This window comes from Glycine max, chromosome 3 (genome assembly GCF_000004515.6).
Source record: "Glycine max cultivar Williams 82 chromosome 3, Glycine_max_v4.0, whole genome shotgun sequence".
NCBI lineage: Eukaryota > Viridiplantae > Streptophyta > Magnoliopsida > Fabales > Fabaceae > Glycine > Glycine max.
In genome coordinates this window covers 39,165,864-39,186,646 of record NC_016090.4, presented here as the reverse complement: position 1 = coordinate 39,186,646, position 20,783 = coordinate 39,165,864, and the positions used below count along the sequence as shown (strand labels likewise).

The 20,783-nt window shown below is 31.5% G+C and overlaps 1 protein-coding gene and 1 pseudogene across 2 annotated transcripts; both read right to left on the bottom strand.

The window, feature by feature from the left end:
* Window positions 1-4,959: 4,959 nt before the first annotated feature.
* LOC100783116 (long-chain-alcohol oxidase FAO2-like) lies at window positions 4,960-8,647 on the bottom strand (annotated as a pseudogene).
* A 4,765-nt stretch (window positions 8,648-13,412) lies between these two features.
* On the bottom strand, window positions 13,413-18,832 carry LOC100782042 (glutathione gamma-glutamylcysteinyltransferase 3). 2 transcript variants are annotated; one of them, XM_003521253.5, is made up of 8 exons: window positions 18,639-18,832; window positions 18,399-18,555; window positions 18,077-18,315; window positions 17,741-17,904; window positions 16,673-16,724; window positions 16,057-16,284; window positions 15,417-15,938; window positions 13,413-13,660 (listed from the first exon to the last, which is right to left on the bottom strand). In XM_003521253.5, exons 1-8 carry the CDS (start codon window positions 18,708-18,710, stop codon window positions 13,595-13,597), a joined length of 1,500 nt encoding a protein of 499 aa, XP_003521301.1. In that variant the 5' UTR covers window positions 18,711-18,832; the 3' UTR covers window positions 13,413-13,594. The 2 variants fall into 2 exon arrangements, with proteins under 2 accessions (XP_003521301.1, XP_006576950.1); XM_006576887.4 differs by lacking the exon at window positions 18,639-18,832 and having other exon boundaries at window positions 18,077-18,322.
* Window positions 18,833-20,783: the final 1,951 nt, after the last annotated feature.

Here is a 20,783-nt window from a genome sequence, read left to right as displayed (position 1 = left end):
GATTTCGAAATTTGAATTTCAAATCCCTTTCTCCTTCAGTTTTCATCTTCTCGGCCTCTCGTCTCTCTCCTTTTTGCCCTTCGCACTGTCACCCTTGCTTGTTCCTGCTCCTCAGCTGTGGAGCCATCGTTTCTTCTTCTCACACAAATTATTTTTGCCTTCATTGTTGTCGATTTTTACGAGCATCGGAAGACTATGTGGTGGCTAACCCTTCATCTCCTCCTCCTTCGTCATTATCACTTTTCCCTTTTCTTATACACTTTTCCCTTTTCTTATACCCTACGATTTTGATTGTTGGTTTTTATTTATTTATTTTAGAAATAGGAAGAAAGAGTGGTGTGGGTAAGATCGTTTCTTGTCCTTCGTTTCCCCTCCTTTGTCACTTTCATTTTCTCCTTTCCTCGTACTCTATGATTTTGATTTTTGGGTTTGCTATTTCAGGAATAGGAAAGAAGGAGTGATACATGATTTTGGTTTGATGTTTTTTATTCTAGGAATCAAAACCACCGAGTGGTGTGGGTAGGATTTTTCCGATTTTCTTTTTTTTTTTTCTGTCAAAAACTCATTTTTCTTTATATTGTCACATTTGTTTCTCTTCTTTTTCTTCATTTTCATGGTCTCATAACAAAAAATGCATGTTGATTTTCTTTGCTAGAAAGTTGACAACCAACTATTGATGACTAATTATTATCCGAGTAAAAATTTCAAAAGGATCTACATCAATATTCTATATTTCAAAGTTTTTCTTTTTAAAAATCTAGCTTCTATAAAATTGTGGAATATTGAAGCTTAGGTTGGGTTTCCTTCCCTCTCTATTGCACTATTATTATTATGCATTGATGTTCTAACTTTTCCTACTCATTTATTTTTTTCTTTTAATGTTTTATCTGAATGATGCATTGCAAGTTTTTATACATTTTGTTTAAATGATATGATGCTTTTTTAATTTGTTTTAGACTGATTTATGGGTTGTAAATTATGTGTTTGATTAAATGCTGATAAACTTTATTAGTTAGTTTTTTTAATATTGGTTTCTTGATGTGGTTTGGAGAAGATATAGACATGGCAAGGGGCGATGCTAGTATGGATATTGTCTTTCTAATATCTTATTCTGACTCTCCAATATATCTCCATATTCGTATCCGATGCCCTACGGGTTTAAGTTTATTTTATTGTGTCATCCGCGTACCCGTCGAGTATTGGGTATCCCCGATCCCGTCCCAATTCAAATTAGAAAAATATTTTTTTTGTAAAAAAATATTAAAAATTTGATTTTAGAAAAAATAAATTGATTGTTAAACATTTATTTTTAACTATTTATATATCAATAAATTTATTATAACATGTGTGCCTACAAAAATGGTTAAGAAAATAATATTAAATTATGTAAAAGTTCTAAAATAAAATTAACTAGTAATAAAAAATTTATGCCTTTTGATTAAATTATGCAAAAAAATTAAAGATTTTAAGCGGCGGAACGGGTTTGGGTTCAGGATCGGGACGAGTCTAGTAATCTCATACCCGTACCCGACTTTGACTTTTGATCATCGGGGAAATTCAAACTCATACCCAATCAACTCATGTATTATCCATCAAAGTCGAGACGAATTCGGACGGGTACTCACGAGTACGAGTTTTCTTACCATGTCTAACAAGATATCACTTATAGCTTTGTTTTCCTTGGCTGAAACTCTTTAGAGAAGATAAAACATGTTTTAAAATTTGAATTTCAAATTGCTTTCTCATTCTCTGTTGTAGTTTTCTTTTTCATTCTCGATTTGTTTGTTTGTTTTTTTTTTCTCTTCTCCCCTCTCCTTGATGAATGGATTCTCGTTTAATGAAAATTATGGATTACTATAATTTTAGTACTTCTAAATTTTTTGTTGTAATAATTTTAATATGAATTTAATTTTATCTTTCTTATCCATATATTTTATCTATTTCTTTATCTTTATTGATTGGTGGAAGTAGACTAAATGAAGTTGGACCAGCTCAAATTTTTGATTGGTTTATAATAAGAAAGAGACATGAATATTTTTTATGTTTGTTTTGTATTCATGTTTATTTTGTATTTTATTAATATAAATATATTAATTCTTATATAATTAATTTTATATCGAAGTGAGACAAATGTCTTCAATTTTTTAGTGATTGTTCATCTATTAGATACTTTTTTGAAAAATTAAACTTGCTTTGTTTTTTTTAAATATGTTGGTCATATTTTTACAATATAACATTATATTATTTTTTATCTATCAAATCTATATCATAAATAATTCTTATATAATATTTTAAAAAAACTGTACGTTACACGATACAAAAACTAGTTTAATAATATATTAATATTTGAGATAGGTTGGTCTCACTCAACCATGAATGTCAGTTACAAGTTAGAATTTTCTAATCAACAAAATTGTTTAATGAACACGTCTCATTTTCATTTATGTTAAAGCCAACAATTAGGGGAAAGTTTAGATCATGTCCTCGCAGCTGATGCTTTTTCTTGTTGGCTCTTTCTCTTTCCCAATTTACCCCTTCGAAATTTGCCAAGCTTGCAACGCCACCCACCTCACTTTCTTTTTCCATAGCTCCATTGTCGTTTGAGTTACAATTTACAAACACAAATTGGACACTTATCTTCCAAATAGCCATGCATCAACAACCTCAAATTTGGAAAAAAGAGAAGCAAAAGCTCAGATCTAGAATCGCATTGTAGGAGACCTTTACCTCACCACTCATTGATGGTAGACCCCATCAAAGATTACAATGAACACCAAGATATTCAAGATCTCAACGCTAAAAAATCCTTGTTGGCAAAGCTTCTCTCTCTACAATCTGCATATCAAACCATCTTCGTTCATTGTAACATCATTGACGATATTACTATTTCCCCTTCAATGAGCTCACTATTCTTGATCAAATGAAGAATTAGGGTAGTTAATATGTATTTGATTGGAATAAGTAGCCAATTAAGATAGCTATAGTCAAATTAGAATAAGAATCGGAGTAAAAGAAATGTAACAATTTTTGTTGGATATATAATCACAGTCAAACAATGCACGTTATCCCAATGCATTGCCTACACGGAAGGTTTTTTTTTTTTTTGTTACATTGCAATTGATCTCAAATTTCTTATAATCTCAACAAATTTCAATCCATAATATATATATATATATTTGAAATAATGTGTCTGAGTAGCTATCCCACACTAAAATAAATAAATTAAGATTTAGAATTTATTATATACAATGAAAAGGAAAATAAGAAAAAGCTACCCCACATTAAAATAAATAAATTAAGATTCAGAATTTATTATATAAGAATATGAATAATTGAGAAGAAACATTCACCATCCCTAAAAAAAATTGTTTCACATTTGAGTGTAAAGTACTTAGTTCTTTTATACTATTAGTTCTATTTGTTTTAATTTTTTTTTATTTAACAATTTTTTTAATCAAATAAAAAATTTCTATTTTTTAATTATTTGTCTAATTAAACTGTTTTTTTTTTAAGAATCAATTTTCTGTTTTTTTAGAAGCAATTTGCTTCTTAAAAGACATTTTTTTGAAAATCACTTTTTTTTTAAAGTTTAAACAACTTGTCCATTAAGTATCTAGTTGTACTTTTATCTACATGTATTTACATAACTTATTATAATATTCTTTCTACTACTCTGCCAGAACCTATACTCAGGATAATTAATAAAAGTAAGTAAAGCTGGAGGATGCTAGCTAGGGTGTGGGTGGAATAGGTGGCTAATGAATTGGTATCTTGGAAGGTACAAATGTTTGTGTGGAAGGTAGTTCTAACCCGTATATCGTCTCTGGAAAATTTGATGCACAAAAATATAATTGATCTCATGCATGGAAGGGATGTGACAGAGACAGAGTAGTAGAAAGTTGAAACTAAACTACTACCTATTTGTTCTTTGCATGTACAGTTATCCTATGTCTGCGTGGCATATGAGCCCAAGGTCATGATGTAATTGGGTTGCTATGAATCACTTTGACGACATACAACAATTACGTAAGGAAAAATTGAGGAAGCGTAGCTAGCATGTAAAAGTGTGCGTCTGTTGGAAGTATATATATACTCTTACAACTGATTATATAGTTAGTTGTAACAGTTATCCTCTAAATGAAGTATTGCTTTTGTTCAAATTTTACAAATCACTTAATTCCCAGCATTATTCTTTTAGTTTTAAACTTATTTTCTCAGCTGTGTTTCATCTGAGAATTCACATTTATGAGGAGGGAATTGAAGCAAGCAAAAGTTCTTATTGAAGCAACGGTGTCAAAGCTTTTTCAACAAGAGGATTAATAGGAAGATGCTATAGAAAAAATTAGAATTATTTTTCTTTTTATTTATCCAACAAGATTTAAAATTATAACACAAACTAAAAAAATATTATTAATATATTCTTTTATATTTAATCTATTTTTAACTACCCAATGTGATGCAGTAAAAAAAAAACTACCCAATGTTTAAGAATTAAGTATAACTAAGGATATCATTAAAAAAAAATAATTGTTGTTCTCTTGAATTTATAAATACACAAATAAATAGAGACAGATAAGATTATTGGTTATTACAAATTTGATGTATCACAAATGCCATATTAGATATTTTGGCTGGTTTGGTGCATTAAGTTCATAATTTATCCATAGAAATCTTGCATGTGGTTGTTACTTGTTGGTGCTGATGTTAGCCATACAATACAAGCTGGCATGATATTCAAAACGTCAAACAAGGGGTCATGTCATTCATCTTATTGCTCTCGCGCTTAATTTCTGCCGATATGGTGCACGTGCTCTTTCTATAGAACTTAGAAGTTGCATAATCCATAAAAACAGAATAAATAACATCTTATTATAAAGTCCTCCATAGTCCATAGCATACATTGACACAGTTACATGGAAATCCATTAACTAACACCAACAATACCCGTATAACCGGGACAAAATGCTGAATTTAAAGGAAACTAAAGAGATGAGCCACATGCACATTTTTTATGAAACTTACATTGAAATTAAGTTTAACGGTGATGCACTATTATTTAATCACAAATCATTGTTTATATGATTTTTAAGATAATTATTAAACTTAACAAATTTATCATAAATAATATTTCTAATGGGATGACAGTGTAAAGAATGCATAGTATTTTTTCTTTTCGTGAAACAGTACAACTTGATTTTTCATGGTTTGCTAAGTGATTCTGCAATCTTAGTGGCAATACAGTAAGAAGTAGACTGAATGGTTACCATGGGGTTGACACCAACTGCACTTGGCAAAACACTGCCATCACACACATACAAGCCTTTTGCTTCCCAACTCTCACCATTCTCATCAAGTGCACCTTCTTCTTCAGTGGCAACCATTCTACAACTTGTCATCTGATGTGCAGTGGCAAACACTGTCCACACTTCATTCCTTGACTTTGGACCCCCAACAATTGTCACAGTGTCAAGAAACTCCTCCAATTCTTCCTCCTTGATTCTTTGGCCATCACTTCTGTATGTTCCCACTTCCACAGCACCTGCTGCAACCAAAATCCTCAATGCCATCCTCAGTCCAACTCTAAGGCTTTCTTTGTCTGCTTGGTCAAGTCTGTAAGTAACTCTCCCTTCAGCCTTCACTTCTCCTGAAAGCCACGGGACAAACGCCAAAAATGATCCTGGTCCTAGAGAAAGTGTTTCTATGATGAATCTTGGGGTGGAATCCACTGCATATTCCTTGTGGATCGAAGTTATGATACCGCCAGTGAGGATCACTGCACCATTTCCTACAGCATCAACCAACCAAGTAGAGTCAGTGCCCTTCTTATCTCCTGTTCTACAACCATAACAGCATGAACCACAATAGTGATCTTCTGAGGAATTTATAGCCACTGAATCTACTTTCGAGCTCATTTTCTCACATCCTTGTATGAGAATCTGATCCTGAAAGCTTTCCTTCTTGCACTTCTCTGTCACACCAATCCTTCTGCACACTGATTCCATGGCAGATTGGTAATCAGAGCTTGCAAAGAGTGGAATTTTATATTTTTTGGACCATTCCCTCAGAACAGAATCAGGTGTTCTGATGCTTGCAGACCTGTTTACAGCAGAACCTCCACCAACTGTTGAGCCAGCCAGGATCATCATCTTCCCATCAAGACTTGGCATAATGCCCCCCGATTCGTATAGCTCATCCATGAATGGACCTTCAAGGGAAGAATAGTCATGTGAAACAAAATACTCTCCTTTCTATAAGATTATTACTTTATGAGCAGAGTTTGCAAGAACTGCAGCTGCAACTCCTCCATCACAACCTGACCCCATAATCACAACATCACATTTGACCTTGTATAGGTTCTGCCTTTTATCTTCAGTGACTTCAAGGCCTTTTTCAGTGAGGGATTTGACTAAAGTAGAATCAATACATGGTTTCTATTAATTCCTTTCTGATCAACTTCTCCTTGGTGTCCACTTGGTATCCAATTGCTTTCCATGTGGGATTTTACCCGTTTGCATCAGTCTAAAGCATTTGGAGAGTAAAAGAAAAAAAGGCCCAAAGTAAATAAACCAGCAAATAGTTTAGGAATGAGATATATGAGAAATTAAATTTGCATGAGTATAATATTCATAAGTTTGTATTTACCATTAAAAATTACATTCAAAAAAAGTTCATACATGACACAATATTTAAAACAATGTTGTTTAGCTGCTTGAAAAAGTATTTTAAAATGGCTTTGTATGAGTAAATTCTTTTTAGTGGAAGATAATTAGTTGGATGTTAAATAAGAAACCCGAAATACCTTGGTTAAATAAAAATAAATAAAAAATCAAAACCTGTTTGACTAGTATTTAATAGGTTCAGTTTTTTTTGGCATTGGTTCAGTTTATTCTTTATCAGTCCTTTCATATATTCAAGTCATTAGTCAAACTTTTGAACATATCTCAGCGGGTCTATCACTCTATCTATATTTGTCAAGTAAACAAAAACAAACATAGAAAGTTTTTCAAGTAACTACGCAATCATGGGCTCCTTCCTTTTACCAAAAGCATGTGTATCCGTATTTCCCAATTTATCATATCATCAAATGTGGAAGATAGCTTGATAAAAAAAAAATACATATACAGCAATGCCTACTATGAAAGATAAAAAAAAAAAAAAAAAATAGTCCTCTGCAATTTGAACTCAACCATGTTTTGAATTAATCTTACTAAAACTAGTGAAGAACCTTACCCTTAAGAAGAAATTATAGAAGCAAAAAAAGTTTGATGAGCACAAACACTACCCTCAGGGCTACCCAACTCTTTTCCCTGGTCCAGTTCCAGAGAATTTGTTCTCTCTTCTCGTAGGAAATCTCAGAGGAACTTGTCAACGAAAGGCCGCTTCCAGTCCAAGCAAAGTCTTCCACAGATCAACAGCGTCCCCAATCTGAAAGACAACATCCACAGAACCCAACTCACCAACGACACCACTTCTAGCAGCCTGATTTTCATATTCAAAGAAAAAAAATAAACAACTTAATATTTATACTATTATCAATTATCAAATACAATTACAAACTATCAAATCAAAGAAGATAAACCTTTAGAAATAATTAGATGATCTTGAGTTGCTAGGTTTCTATAGTCTCAGGTCAATCTTTAATTGACACGCACATGTCAAATTTTAAGTGACACATGGCACGTGCATGATAGTTAAAAATTGACCGAGACATTGATAGTATCAGAGTGTTAGTTAAAAATCTGACATGTGGGTGTGATTGACTGAAACTATAGAAGTCTCAGATCATATAATAAATTTCTTGTAAACTTGGAATCATAAAAAATAGAGAGGGAATTTATTACCTCATCAGGAAAAGGTTGCTGAGAAGCAGAGGTATTGTAGAAGTCAGAGAGAGCTTGGTCTTGTGAGGTGTCCTTGTTGAGTGGGAGTGAAGGAATGAGGGCATCACATATGGCAGCCATGACATGCATCTGAGTGGTGGATAAGACATGCTTGTAACTTTTCTCCTCTCTTTTCCTACCTCCTCTAAGCAATGGGTGACGACTCTCTCTCCCTTCCATTTTCTCTCTCTATATCTTTCTTTGTTTTAAAGTATATATTTTCAATGTGTGTGAGTTGCACTTGCACAAGTTGTTACAAACTTTGCCTTTTTTTATCAGCGGATCAGAAACTGAGGAGAGAGTACGAGGTGGCCCAATAAATTTGGTTAGCCCAGTTTCTGTTTCGTGCTTGTCTTTTTCATGATAGGAAACTGGGAGAGGGAATTGGATATTGGGAAGGACAAGAGAGAAGACAATGGGAATGTGAAAGACTATGACTAGGTCTTCTTCGTGGAATTCAAGAATGTGGGAAAATGTGCTTGATTGTGATTTCTTAACCATGATTGGTGAGAATTGAGAAACAAAGACTTTAGGACCATTATGTTCAGTGTCAGTGTTTGTCGCTTAGGAACCAAAGGGAGGGAATTGCACAGAGGCAGGATATGATATGAGAGGAAACAGGACAGGGGATAGGGTGGAGTTGAATTTAAGGATGCTGATGATGAGATGAATGACAATGTGGTTTTTTTTTCCTGCTTAGATGATAAAAGAATCGTGTGAAAAGTTTATGATTGGTTACGTCTTACGTGTAAAAGATAGAATTTGGTCTCCACGGTCGCGGGGGCTTCCTTTGGTTCAACGCTGCAATTTTAATTGTGTAATTTTTTTAGTAAATAATCAATTTGGATTTGGAGAGTAAGATGTAATTTTTTGGTTGTAAATCAGAGATCACTGATTTTAGGTAAAATTATTTTAATATACAGATTATAATTATCCAAGCAAAATTAAAAATATTTATATATTAAATATTTTTCAATTTATAAATTTTTATAATTTTTTAAAAAACTAATAATTCTGGATTAATGATACATAGAAAATAATATTAATACAATTAATTAAACAAAATAAATATTTTATTGTTTTATTTATTAATAAATTTATGTAAATAATTAGAGGAAAAATAATTTGTATATTAAATCAATTTACCAAAAAAAAATTATGCAAATAATTTACATATTAATTTATGAAATTTAATTATAAATGGGTAAAATAAAAATATGTAAACTATTCAAAATAATATATATATATATATATATATATATATATATATATATATATATAATAAAATAAAATAAAAAATATTTATTTGAAAAAAAATTAATAAATCTTAACTAATGATATATATAAAAAATTAATATACTTATAAAAATAAAATAAGTGTCTTACAGTTTAACTTTTATTTTAAGATATTTTTTATTTTTCTCTTCATTTAATATTTTTTTACATAAGCACAATGTTAATCCCCACATAACTTTCATGTCAATATTAATATGTCACGTTAAATTTAATATTTGATTTTGGATGATCAACTAACCAAATTCGCATATTTAATATTATAAGAAAATCAAAATTATAATTTAATCATAAAAATATTTTATTTTCATTTTTATTTATCTTTAATAAGTGTTATAAAAACATTCATTAACATTTATCCCTTTTTCAGAATTGCTCAAAAAGTATTTTTTTATGAGAACATTGGAATAATACAAACAAAAAATAAAACAAAACTTCAATTTTAATTAGTAAACAATATTTAAAGAACTGTACTTAACTTTTGTTCTATTAAATTTAAGTTTAGATTCTATTTGTTTTAAAGTAAAGTAAATTAATTTTGATAAAATTAATATTAAAATTTTAAATATAATTAAAAGTTGTACCCAAATTAATTTTAATCTCTAAATTTTGTGTGAACGACTAAAGTATTACTTTTTTAAGGACTAAAATGATTTTTTTTTTTAATTTGAGCGACCAAAATCGGATTCATTCCAAATCTAAAATATTAAAAACATAATTAAGCATACAAAAATTGAGAACCCATTAAGAAAAAGGTATTATTAATTAAGAAATTCAGCACAGCAGAAAAAAGGATGCTCTAATGCAAAATTTAGTCAAATAACGTGTTAGTCCTGTGAGGGCTAAACAAGTAACGAAAATAATGCCGAACAGTTTTCCAAGTTTGTCGTCTACATAATTGATAATGAAGTGAAGCAGAATAAAATTAGATGGGATTAAAATGAAATTAAATTAATGTATTATTGTGTTAAAATAAGAAAAAAAATCATTCAGTTCTTTTAAAAGGTTACAAAATAGTAAAACGATTAATATAGTCAATTAAATCTATTTATATGATTAATGAACAAATGGATTAACTGACTTAAAGTTATTTCAATTTAATCCTAAATTTTAAGTATGCAGTTATGTTACTTTTAAAAAAAAAAGTATTTAATTGTGTTAAATATCAAATTCAAATAGGATTACATATGCTAGATGATAATACATGTGATTTGAGAAGAAAAAAATTCAACTCCATATAGATAAAATTAGAAGAAACAAAAAAATTCATTTCACTCAACCCCATTATAAACAATCCAAAAAGTGACAACTATTTATTTCAACTTCATCTACTCCATTCCTCTCGTGAATGCAAACACAGACTAAAAATATATAGGGCCATTCCTCTTCAAAACCCGATTGCCCATGGCCTCTTCTACCGCCCTTATTTTCTAGTCCACACCTATAACCAACCCTTCTGATATTGATGAAGGACCATTGTGAGTATCGCCAAATATTAGTATTCTAAAAATAAAAGTAGCCACAGAAGAAAAAAATAAAATCCACACTATAGAGAGTATCATATAAATTGTGGTTGTAGTTCATGGAACCTGTCAGCATGGTTCAATTCATTCAGCATCAGCTACGTATCAATCATCGCACGTCCCCAATTTGCCTTGTCAACTATTTTAATATAGCACACAACGATAATGTAATTAATATAGTCATTGAATGTTACTGACAAGATGATCATTTGGTTGAAGGAAATAAATCACTACAAAACGCGAGAATATCGATTTGGAGAAAAACAAAATATGATAATATCTATGCATAGTTCAACGATTATACACTTTCAATTCATTTAACATCAGCTTCGTATCAATCAATAATCATCGCATGTCTTCAACGGGCAACCTTTAAGATAGCACACAACGATGATGGAATTATAATAGCCTTTGAATGTTAGTTATCACATGATACCCTGTCAGGAGCAACTAAATTCATTTTAATTCCTAATTATAGCTTGTAACATAACTGACAAAATAATTATTTGGTTGAAAGAAATGATTCACTTCAAAAAGTGAGAATATCAATTTGGAGAAAAACCAATGACATTTAGATAAAATTCTCCGCGAGTACTTATGGAAAAAAAAATTCTCCAAGAGCTAATATAAGAGAGCTCCATCGAATTAACTTGTGTATATGTTAAGAGACAGAAGACACAAATCAAACTTTATATGGGACAAAGAAACTAAGACTACAAAACTCTAATAATTCTCTTACTTGGGATCTAAGTTCCAAATTCTAGCAGCTCCTTATAAACAATGAGTTCATCGACTCTTTACCTAGTGTAGCGCCTTCATCTTTAATTATCCTCGAAGGCTGACTAAGGCAATGCAAAGCCTAAGCTTGTCAGTTGTAACAACTTTAGTCAACATATCTGTTGGATTCTCTGATACTAAGATCTTCAGCAAAGATAAGTCTTTATCATTTATCAACTCCCTTATAAAATGGTATCTTAATTGAATATGCTTGTATCTAGAATGGAAGACTGGATTCTTAACAAGACTTATAGCACTTTGACTGTCACTGAACATTGAATCATTATCTTTTTTTTTTCCTAATTCATTAAGAAAATTCTTTAGCCAAATCATCTCCTTAGCTACTTCTGAGATAACTATATTTTCCCACGAGCCACAATGAGATTGCCTTTTGATACCTTCCAAGCTCTATCTCCAAAAGTGGTGTAATGCCCCTCATCATCCAATTCCCCTATAGATATTAAATTTCTCTTTAAGGTAGGAATATGTCTGACATTGTGCAATTTCCATAGGGATCCACTGGAGGTCTTGATGTCAATATCACCTTTTTCGACAATGTCAAGAGATTTTCCATCTGCAAGATAAACTTTCCCAAACCTTCCAAAAACATAGTTAGACAATAAATCTTTAGAAGGAGTAGTCTGGAATGGCGCACCTGAGTCCATAACTCATGAATCAACAAGACTATCCAAAATGCAAATTAATGCATCATCAAATTCATTAGTTGCTGCAGTTGCGGATTCATCATCATCACACTTCTTATTTTCTCTTGTCACAATTCTAGCAGATAATGTCACTTTGAAATTTTGTCTGACATTTCCCTCTTGACTTTGATGTGCCTCGACCATTCTGACCCTTCTGAGTAGTCCTTCCTCTGCCTTCAGTATTTAATGTTGAATTGGAAACATGACTAGAAGATTCTTCTGAATCTCTCTTGCGAACATCTTCGCTTAAGATCAAGTCAGGGATGTCACTAAGCTTTAATGTGTTCTCCCTTGTAGAACTACTAACTACAGTAACAATTGCAACCCAACTATCCGGTAGTGATGACGATAGAATCAATGTCTTCACCTCATCCTCAAATTTAATCTGTACTGACTCCAACTGAGCAAAAATAGTATTAAATTCATTAATATGATCAGTTACAGAGTTACCTTCTCCCATCTTGAGGTTGAACAACTGACGCATCAAGTTTACTTTGTTGGCTGTCGACGACTTCTTGTACATATCTGATAACGCCTTCATTAAGCCTGCAGTAGTCTTCTCATTTACGATGTTGAACACGACGTTCTTGGCTAATATCAATCTGATCACGCCAAGAGCCTGTCGATCTAGCAAGTTCCATTTTTCTTGCTTCACATCGTCTGGCTTATCTCCTGATAAGGGTTGATACAACTTCTTCTGATATAGATAATTCTCTATCTGCATCTTCTAAAAGCTAAAATCTCTGTCGTCAAACTTTTCAATCTTCACCTTCCCCTCTTCTAATGCCATTGCTCCCACTGCCTCCTCTAAACTGAGAAGACTCTCACTAATTCCTCTAAACTAAGGAAATCCCGTGGAGTAACCAAAAGTTCTGATACTAGTTGTTAGTATAGATCAATACGAAGAAGAGAAAGGAATAAGGAGAAGAGAGAAAAGACACAAAAAAAACTTTCTTGTTACTTGCACTTTTTAAAGCTTACAAGGTGTCTAAATGAGACACAAATTTTACAAATCAAGCGACGTGGGACAAAGAAACTAAGATCACAAAACTCTAACAACATAAACTAGCATTAGCTTTTGAATAAGTTTATTTCATTTTTCTTATTTTCTTCATATATAAATGTTTGTCCAAATTATCAGACCCAAATTGTTTTAGTACATTCCGATGATTATCCTCATCTTCCATCAACAGATTATGCAAATCCGCATGATATTCTTTCCATACACAATTATGTTGTCTAAATTTCTTGCCCAAAGGTACAACTGTAGTTGTTTTTTGACGTGTTCAACATAGCACCACAGCAATGCTAATGCTGTATTGATTCCAAGTTCAAGGACACACCTGATGCTAAAACAGTCTAATGTCATCGTATTGTAGGAACCCGTTACATTAGTCAAAACTGATAGACAATAGTATCATGAGGGAGAAGGAGCACTGATATCAGTCATGAGAAAATGGAGTTGGTCTCGCAAGAACAAAACCTGTTTCACGAATAAGTATCAACAACTAATCAGCTTAGTTACTACATTGAAATGTTACAATAATATTTTCCCCCAACCCACCAAGTTGTCTTCATTTGTTCGTGTCATGAATTAACTGTGACAGTACTTGGTTTCATATCAACCCACCAAGTTCTCTACATTTAGCCCTTATTTGTTTTGAAGTTAGAAAGTATATCCTCGCACTTTTTAATAGAAAATAGACATTCCAATGCAAATATGTGAATGAAATTTAGGCACACCTCTCAATCACATCAAATGATTCAAAATCAATTTTACCAATTCTAAACCAAATGAGTGCTTAGTCGATTTTAAATAACATTTTACCTCTTGAATTTTGTTCCAAAAAAACTTTTGAACATGTTAATGAGTATTAGAAACAATAAATCACCACCAAGCCCTATCCCAATTGGTGGGTTGGACATGGATCTATCAACTCCCATTGTATATCAAAAACTATATTTTCACCCAAACCATGTAGAGTAAAGCATTTGCTTAGATAAGGAATGCTAGCAGCATATTCTTTCTAACAATTTTTTTTTCATTTGTTGAATTTTTTTGAAAGTACAATCATGAGTTAGACCGAGGCTATGTTCGCCAAGACATTTGAGTTAGTTTCTAATTTTTTATATTTACTGAAAAACTTCTTTGACTGATCGGTAAACAAATCCTTTTTAGTAACTTCTAGTGTTTTTTGAAACACTACTTAAAGTAGAGTTTTTTAAAATGCTAGCTTCTAGTTTTTTATAGTTTTTTCTATTTTTATCCTTAATATATTTATTCAATTTTCTTATTACCCATTTTAAATAAATCATGATTTTATTATTTTTATGTTATTTTACACTTTTCAACTACTTCACTAGTTAGTTTTATCAAATACTTATAATTTAATAAGCTAGTTTTTCAGCTAGTTCTGCCGAACATAGCCCAAATAAATAAGAAGTGAAACCTACAAAATTATATGGTTTTTAATAAATTTAAGTCAATAGTAGAAAATATATTTAAAAGAATGTGTTACTAACTCAAACCAAAGTATGTTAATCAGTTTGGGTAGTGGGTTAGCCAAAAATCCGACCCGGCGTACACTTTATGTTGTGTTTGGTTTAGAGAATGAAAATAGAAGATAAATTTTTAAATTAAAGTAGAGTGTAAAAGGTGTGGGTCTCACATGGGATCCACAAACTCCCTAAACCAAACACAACCTTAGTTTCTACACCTTGCAGCAGCTTGTTATCCTCAAAGAATCACGTATCTTTTGACAACATGAACTCATTATATATAGAGAGAGAGGAAGTATATCAAATGAGAGATGAGAACTCGAATTAACTATTATAGACCATGATTAACTTTTAATTAACTTTTCTCATGCTCTTACTTTTATAGTCTAAATGACCTGTCTATTATCAGTTTTAACTAAATTATGAACAAGTCCAGCATTTCTGAATCTTCAAAGTGTTCAAGTGAAGGTCAAGTTTATGGTTTCGAAACTTGATGAATTAAAAGGTAGTTTTAAAACTTGGTGTAATAAAATTAATTTTGATGAAAAATTTCAAATGGTGTAAAGTGTAATTCACCCTTTAAGACAGGAGAACTTTACAAGGAAAATTACTAAACATGAAATCATATATTGTTTCTTTGTTGTCCAGTTTTATCAAGTCAAGAATTTTTTTTTAGTCATTTTTCAGAGTTGAGATTAAAGGAAAAACTGGATAACAGATTCTAAAGAAATGGACATTACCTCTTCCTGAAGTAGGGGAGGGAGATCTTCTGTTGCTAGAAGGCTCAAAGCTTCCACACGCAGCTTTTCTTCTTTAATGCCAGACCACGTATGCAAGGGCAAGGCCAATAAAAGCACCGTTAAGACATCTGCAGTAGACGGGTGCATGCCAATGCAGTGACCTTCATTAGAAAGACACAACCTACTTGGTTCCCTTTGACACAAAGGGACCAACACATCAACTCCTTGTTCACTACCACCACCAGTTGTAACAATTCCTGAAACTAATGTTACTGGATTTTCACTATCAGCATTCAGATGTTTTACATCTATTTGACTACAGCATTTTCCACCTGACAAACCTAGCCTACCACAAACAGTCAAAAGATCTGCCGCTTGGCAACAAACACTGGCAGCAAGTGCTGGTAACATATCTTTGTCACCAAGGTTTGCTAAAGTATTACAACATGAACTTTCAGAATCCAACCACCTTGTCACGTGTTTGAAGAGTCCAGTTGTTCGAATCTGTTCCAGTATGTCAGCCTGAAATTTCAAAGCTCTTAAACATTATGATTAATCATTTATTGGATTTTCTTCAATGAGATGAAGTCCCTAATTTTGCAAATAACACACATCAAAAGAAAAAATGTAGTGTGAAAACCTTGATAGCTAGCCTTCCTTTCTCCTCCTCACTCAGTGTGAGATTCCCATCTTCTTGCCTGCGAACTTCAGCAATCCATGTTATTAACCCTCTCAATTCACTGGGAGGAGATTTAAAAGCAAGAGAGAGTACTTCCTGAATGTCTTTTAGATCCTCTGACTTTAGAAGTTGAGGGACATCTTCGGTTAGAAATTTGGCAACACTGCTCCAACCTTCATGTCTACAACTCTGCAGATAGTCTTTAGGTATTTAATGTGATCTACAATGAGAAATTATTTGCAGAGCATAAAAAAAAATCTAGATATAGAGTTTTTGTTAATGTAGTAGAATAATGCACATGTTCAGCCATTATAGTCCTACAAGGGAAAAAGGATAGAATATTAGGCAGGATCCAGACCTTCCAATGACAAACCATATTTTTAACATGATCTTTGTTTGGCCAACACTTGTTATTGTTCAATATAATTTCAGGAGAAGAAACTATCTTCTAGCTGGCCATACCATTATAATTTACAGCGAGTCAGATTACTTTTCCCTCTATTTAAAATTCATGATTTTCGAAATTTTATGTATGTTCTCCAATAGTTCAAGAAAGAATTAACCAGTAGCACAATACCACAGTATAAAGTATAGATGGTGCTCTGTTAAGCCTCGAAATAATCATGTACCTGAAATACAAATTTCCAAATATAAATGGAGGGCAAAAAGACTAGTTGTACAGGCTTAACAAACAAAAAGAGTTCATGAAATCATATCCTTTAATCATAGCAAATAGAAAGATATTTTTTTGGAAGGCCAATTAGAAAGATTTTAATGACACTAATACATTCAAATAGTACAATTTTCGAATTACACCAGCAGATAACTACTAATCAGATAAATGTGGACAGAATATATAGAGAAACACAAGTTTAGTTTAGTGCATACAATCAGATTATCATTATGCCTATGATATGAGGTAAAGATATTTGTGACTTCCACCCTTTTCCCTCAGAAGTTCTACAACATGATTAAAATGAAACTTATAACCCTAAAAAATCCAAAAAAAAAAGGACTCAGAAGATATACATCTATAGATGAATCAAACTAATTCACCAAAACTTGAAAATCGTCAAATATTATCTTCAATAATTTTAAACAATTATTCTCTGGAGTTTTACTATTTTGATTTCTTTTGTTTGATGTGAATACACTAGGGCATGAATAATAATCTAGTTCTTTGAAGCATAGGATACATGCCAGGAAAAACTACCATTTTCGAAAAGTTTATAAACTTGAATCAAAAGAAAGAACACCACAGGAGATGAAAATCCTATGACTAGTAAACTATCGCCTTTGTTCAATAACCAATTCTCACACAACTTACAACAAGGTTTAGTTTTGGCAAAAGGAAAAGTGCAACATATTTGAAGGACATAATAGTATCAGGCTGTAATTTTGATGAATTTTTACAAAAGACACTGAGAAATGCTAGCAACACGCTCTATAGAACACTCTTTTCAACAAATTCTTTATTATTAGGTTAATTTCATGTGGGTCCCATTAAGGATGAAATGTGTGGACCACACAATTTGGTGAGTCCCACATGAATTTCAATCAATAATAAAGAGTATGCCGCTTGTATTCCTTAAGACACTCTTAACTATTATTCTCCAATTAAGAGTGTAAGAGATCTTAGTATTACCCCCTACGAAGTCTGGTTGCTTGATCAATGGTGCTCATGCCTTCCCAGAGAAGGGTAAGGGGAACCCAGTGAGGCGGATACTTGAAACGAGCGACATCCAAAACAAGGACCATATCTCTCTCAGCATGATATCCTCCAACTGGTGAAAAATGGCCAATTCCAGTCTGTTACCCAACAATATGACAAATTCCCCTCATCATTTCTATAAACTACTCAGCAATTTATGTATAAAGTGAAGCAGGCCTAGAAATCAACTAAAAGAATGCTACTAAACGAGTTATGCTTTATGAACAGATAACGCAAACAGGAATGAGTAATGAACCAGCTTTACAACACCTGATTGAGGGGTGTCCTGTGGTAAGACACAATCACATGACAATCCTCAGAAGAAGAGCACGAAATCACACGGTTGCGAAAATCATCAACAGAGCTTTGATCCGATCGAAAGGCTTCAACCTTAGCTCCATTACATCGAGCCAAGCATGCAACTTTACCGAACGTAATGCCTTCCAATTTAACCTTGGCCAAAGGCTCACAGCAATCCAACATGGACTCGTCAAACCATCTCCAAGGACCTATTAACTGACTTCTTCTTTTATGCTAAAAACATAGAAAACACAAAAAAAAAAATGAAAGAAGAAATTGGATCTGTCTATACCTTTCCATTTCCTTCCAGGGTCAATGGCAAGGGCATTGAGGACAACGGAAAGAGTGGCGAGGCCACAGTATGCAGGCTCTGACTGTGTCTGGTAGTATGAAATTAGCTTGAAGAAGCCTTGCATGGTTCCTCGCTCAAGCGCTTCACCGAACAGCTTCTGTACAAAGAATCAATGAATCAAACAGTTTATGATCTTAAGACAGAAATAGAGATTTGAAATGATGGAAAAGGAGCGTTGACCTTCCCTTCCGGCGAAGCGAACTCGATTGAAGGAGATGGGAGCACTCTGCGGTATAAACCTGGACTTGCCATGCAAAATAAAACCTTCTCTTCTTCTGTTTCTTCTTCAATCTTTCTCTGTTCACGGTGAAGCAAACCGCAGCACCTGTTCACAGCTACTTTGACTTTTTCTACTTTTATTTTATATACTTCATTTTTTGTTTTATTAAATAATTATTGTATATACTAATTTGTTTAACAAGTCTAATTGAATTGGTTAAAAAAGATATATAGATTATGTAAATCTCATATATACATGTTCAATCCCTACATGCCATCAAAATTTATAAAAGCTATGAATATATTTTATCATTACTTTTATATGTCATCAAAATATATATACACTAATTTGTTTTTTTCTTCTTCTCTATTTCTTATCAACATTTTCAGCAATTTGGTATCTTCATCTTCAATGCGGTACATTCTAGAATGCCGTCCATGGAAGGTTTTATTTTATTTAGGTTAAATTATTTATTTGGTACCTATAATTTTATGATTTAGTGGTTTTTTTAGTTTCTATAATTTATATTTTAATTATCTTTTAGTCTATGTAATTTAAAAGTATTTTTTTTAGTCCTTATAGTTTGTATTTTAATTCTCTTTTAATCCCTATAATTTGAAAGTGATATTTTTAGTCCCTATAATTTATATTTTAATTACATTTTAGTTCTTATTACAAAAAAAATATAAAAATAATTAGCTACAAATTAGTTATAAATTATTAATTATTTTTTGTATTACAAATTATCGATAAATTAGTTATGAATTATTTGCTAATATTTTTGTAGTTAATTGTAATTGATAATATTACTTATATTTTGATGGTAAGGATTAAAATGAAATTAAAATATAAAGTACAGGGACTAAAATGACCATTATAGTAAGTAAAAGAAAATTAAAATATAAATTATAAGGACTAAAAAAATCACTTTCAAAACTATAGGGACTAAAAGAGAATTAAAATGTAAACTATAGGAATTAAAAAAACCATTTTTAAATTATAGGGACCAAAAAGATAAGAATCGTGAAACTATAGGGATCAAATGAATAATTTAACCTTTTATCTATTTTTTATGATAGGTTTTTAAAATTTTGATATAAGAACATGCCATAAATAAATAAAATTCATATGTTCATTCAGATAAATAATTAATATGTTAAAGTTAAAATTTAATTATTTAGATATTAGTAGAGTTTGATATTTGACGAAAATAATTTTTTATCAGATTTTATTTATATTTTGGTTAAAATTAGTTAAGTTTTTTTTCTTTGATAAATTGGAGAGTTAAGAAAAGAGAAAAAAGACTGAGTCATTTAACTCAAAGATTAAACTATATTCTTGATTTGCACGTTTAAATTTAAACTGACAAATAAAATTAGATCATTCTTATTTGGAACATGCTTGTGATTTGGAACTTCATAAGTTAACCCCCTTTTTTTATATATAATGGAAGGCTAATCCCAGGAACGTTCTGGAAAACAATGACTAAAAAACAATGGAAAGAAGAATTTTATTGTAAAATGACTAAAATGACATTGTTTTTTTATGGCTCTCTCTTTTTTAAGGCTAGTTATGTCATTTCAGGTACATATTTTTTAGATTTTTAAAGCTTTTTATTTTCTGTCAAATAACTCAAAATTATATCATTTTTTTTTTACCTTTTCCTTTCTTTTCTTCTACTTTCTTTTTTTTCCACTTTCTCTTTTCTCTAAACCAAACAAGTCATAAATGTCAATAAATTGTATATAGGATCTGCGAGTCAAGTTCAACTCAGTAATCCGTACTCAATCTCAATGATTTGAATAAAAAGACTGATGCAAGATGTTTATAATGATGTTATATGTCGTGAGTCACTTAAATCAATTGTATTATTAAATATGATGTTTAAAATGTGATGATACTAGCATGAGAACTTCTTAACCTATCACTTAAATCGATCTACTGTTCTATTTTGTTTTAGATTTAACAGTACTTTTAGTCCATCTATTTTAATTAATAACATTTTAATACTCATGTTTTCTTATTTGTAATTCTCCTTTTAGGTAAACTCTCCTGTATATTTTTTTAAGGATATAGAACTTAAAAACAGATCTTTAAAATTGTTC